The sequence below is a fragment of the Orycteropus afer genome, unplaced genomic scaffold (assembly GCF_000298275.1).
Source record: "Orycteropus afer afer isolate SDZICR_OR568_19922 unplaced genomic scaffold, OryAfe1.0 scaffold00674, whole genome shotgun sequence".
Classification (NCBI taxonomy): domain Eukaryota; kingdom Metazoa; phylum Chordata; class Mammalia; order Tubulidentata; family Orycteropodidae; genus Orycteropus; species Orycteropus afer.
This window is the reverse complement of record NW_006922261.1, coordinates 114,058-115,633: the sequence shown is the minus strand read 5'-3', so window position 1 is coordinate 115,633 and position 1,576 is coordinate 114,058. Positions and strand designations below refer to the sequence as shown.

The window sequence follows — 1,576 nt, the reverse complement described above, 5'->3', positions numbered from 1 at the left end:
TTTATTAACAGTTTACAAGGTACCATGAACATCTCTTCCATACACATGGGTGAAAATCCCCCACTGAAACACGGAGCGCTGCAGTTGGGTCAAAGACTGCTGGTAACAAGAGTGACACCTAAAGCAAGTATCAGCATAGGTTAAAGCACAGAGCCTGGCAAATGCCTGCCAGGGAAAGCAGGGCTGGCACTGTTCTCATCGGAGAACCAGAGTCGAAAGCCAAAGGCATTAAACGTAAGGGACGTCATGTAAGCCTCTTTGGCCCCTGCCTCCTCCCCTCACTCCTCTGACTCCCCGCTGACCCCTTGAGGGAAAGGGATCCTGGACATCTCTTTGCATCCAATGGAAACCATCCATTTTCTGTTTTTTCCTCAGCTCCTCCTGGGCCCTTGAGATGTCACCACATTCTCTCATCACCTCCTCACTGCTCAAGTGCCTTTCGTGTAAGTCCTCCTGATAGTCCCTGGGGGAATCATCCGTCCCCCTGTCCGTTTTCCTCTTTGCTTTCCGGGGCACGTAATCTTCAGCTGGGCGCTTCTCGGCGGCCCGGGGCTCGCCCTCTGGCTTTGCCCCAGGCTTCAGCTTGCCCTCACCTCGCGGTTCCCCCTCACCCGCTGCCTTGCCCTGCTTTTCTTTCTTTCCCTCTGGCTGGCCCTCAGCCTCTGGCTGGCCCTCAGCCTCTGGCGGCCCCTGGGATTCTGGCTTCCCCTCCACTTCCGACTTTTCTTCTTCTTCTGACTTCCCTTCCTCTTCGGGCTCCACTTCACCTTTCGGTTCTCCCTCGCTTTCCAGCTTCCCTTCATTTGCACTGTAGAGTTTTTCCATGCTGATGAGATTCTCCTCCTTTGCCTGTCCTGGAGGATGGGGGGAGACGGGGAGGTGGGAGGAGACAAGGGAGACTGAGGACTCAGGAGTGGCGCGCTGGTCCGGGGTAGTACTTGCATATCGCCCCCATCACGGTTCCCCGAACCTGGCCAGACCTCCAAGTGTGCCTTCTGCCCACCCCTTCCTCCCACCCCCATTCCTCCCCACACGCTTGAGCCAAGCGCTTCCCAGGCAGGCTGTCACCATCTCTGCTCCCAGAGTGGGAGGGTGTGTGTATTTGTCAGAGAATTGTGCGGTCCCCAAATTCTGCCCAACCCTTGCTCTCCACACTCCTTCCAGCCCCTGCTCCACATCCACTGTCCACCCCCCTTCACAGACCTGCAGGGTTTCTGAATAGGCTTCTCCGCCTTTTCTAGCCTCGCAGAGTGCTGTGAACAACAGATGCGTAGACCTGCAGATAGACGGGAGACAGGCAGTGCGCTGGGTGGATACCGAGTGACACAGGGTCCTTTCCTGAATCCGGGCCTCCTCACCCAAAGACTCCCTCCCCCACCTCCCCGCCCCCCAGCCGCCATTTGTTTTCAGGCATCAGGCGCCAGACCAGGATGTTTTCCAAATTTTGGGTCAGTGTCCCCTTCCCTTGGAGGCAACCTGCCCCTCATCACCCATTTTTCCAAGAGACCAATCTTTATTTCTAGGCGCAGAATGCAGTGTGTCTGTGTGTGTGTAAGGGGGACGGTATTTCCAGAAT

At 56.3% G+C, this 1,576-nt stretch overlaps 1 protein-coding gene across 1 annotated transcript; it reads right to left on the bottom strand.

The window, feature by feature from the left end:
- Window positions 1-228: 228 nt before the first annotated feature.
- Window positions 229-825, bottom strand: TCEAL3 (transcription elongation factor A like 3). The gene has a single exon (XM_007956854.1). It carries the CDS (start codon window positions 823-825, stop codon window positions 229-231), a length of 597 nt encoding a protein of 198 aa, XP_007955045.1.
- Between the last annotated feature and the right edge of the window lie 751 nt (window positions 826-1,576).

Excerpts from the sequence above, each read along its gene's own strand:
- TCEAL3 (XM_007956854.1), bottom strand. The coding sequence starts at position 825 with ATGGAAAAACTCTACAGTGCAAATGAAGGGAAGCTGGAAAGCGAGGGA.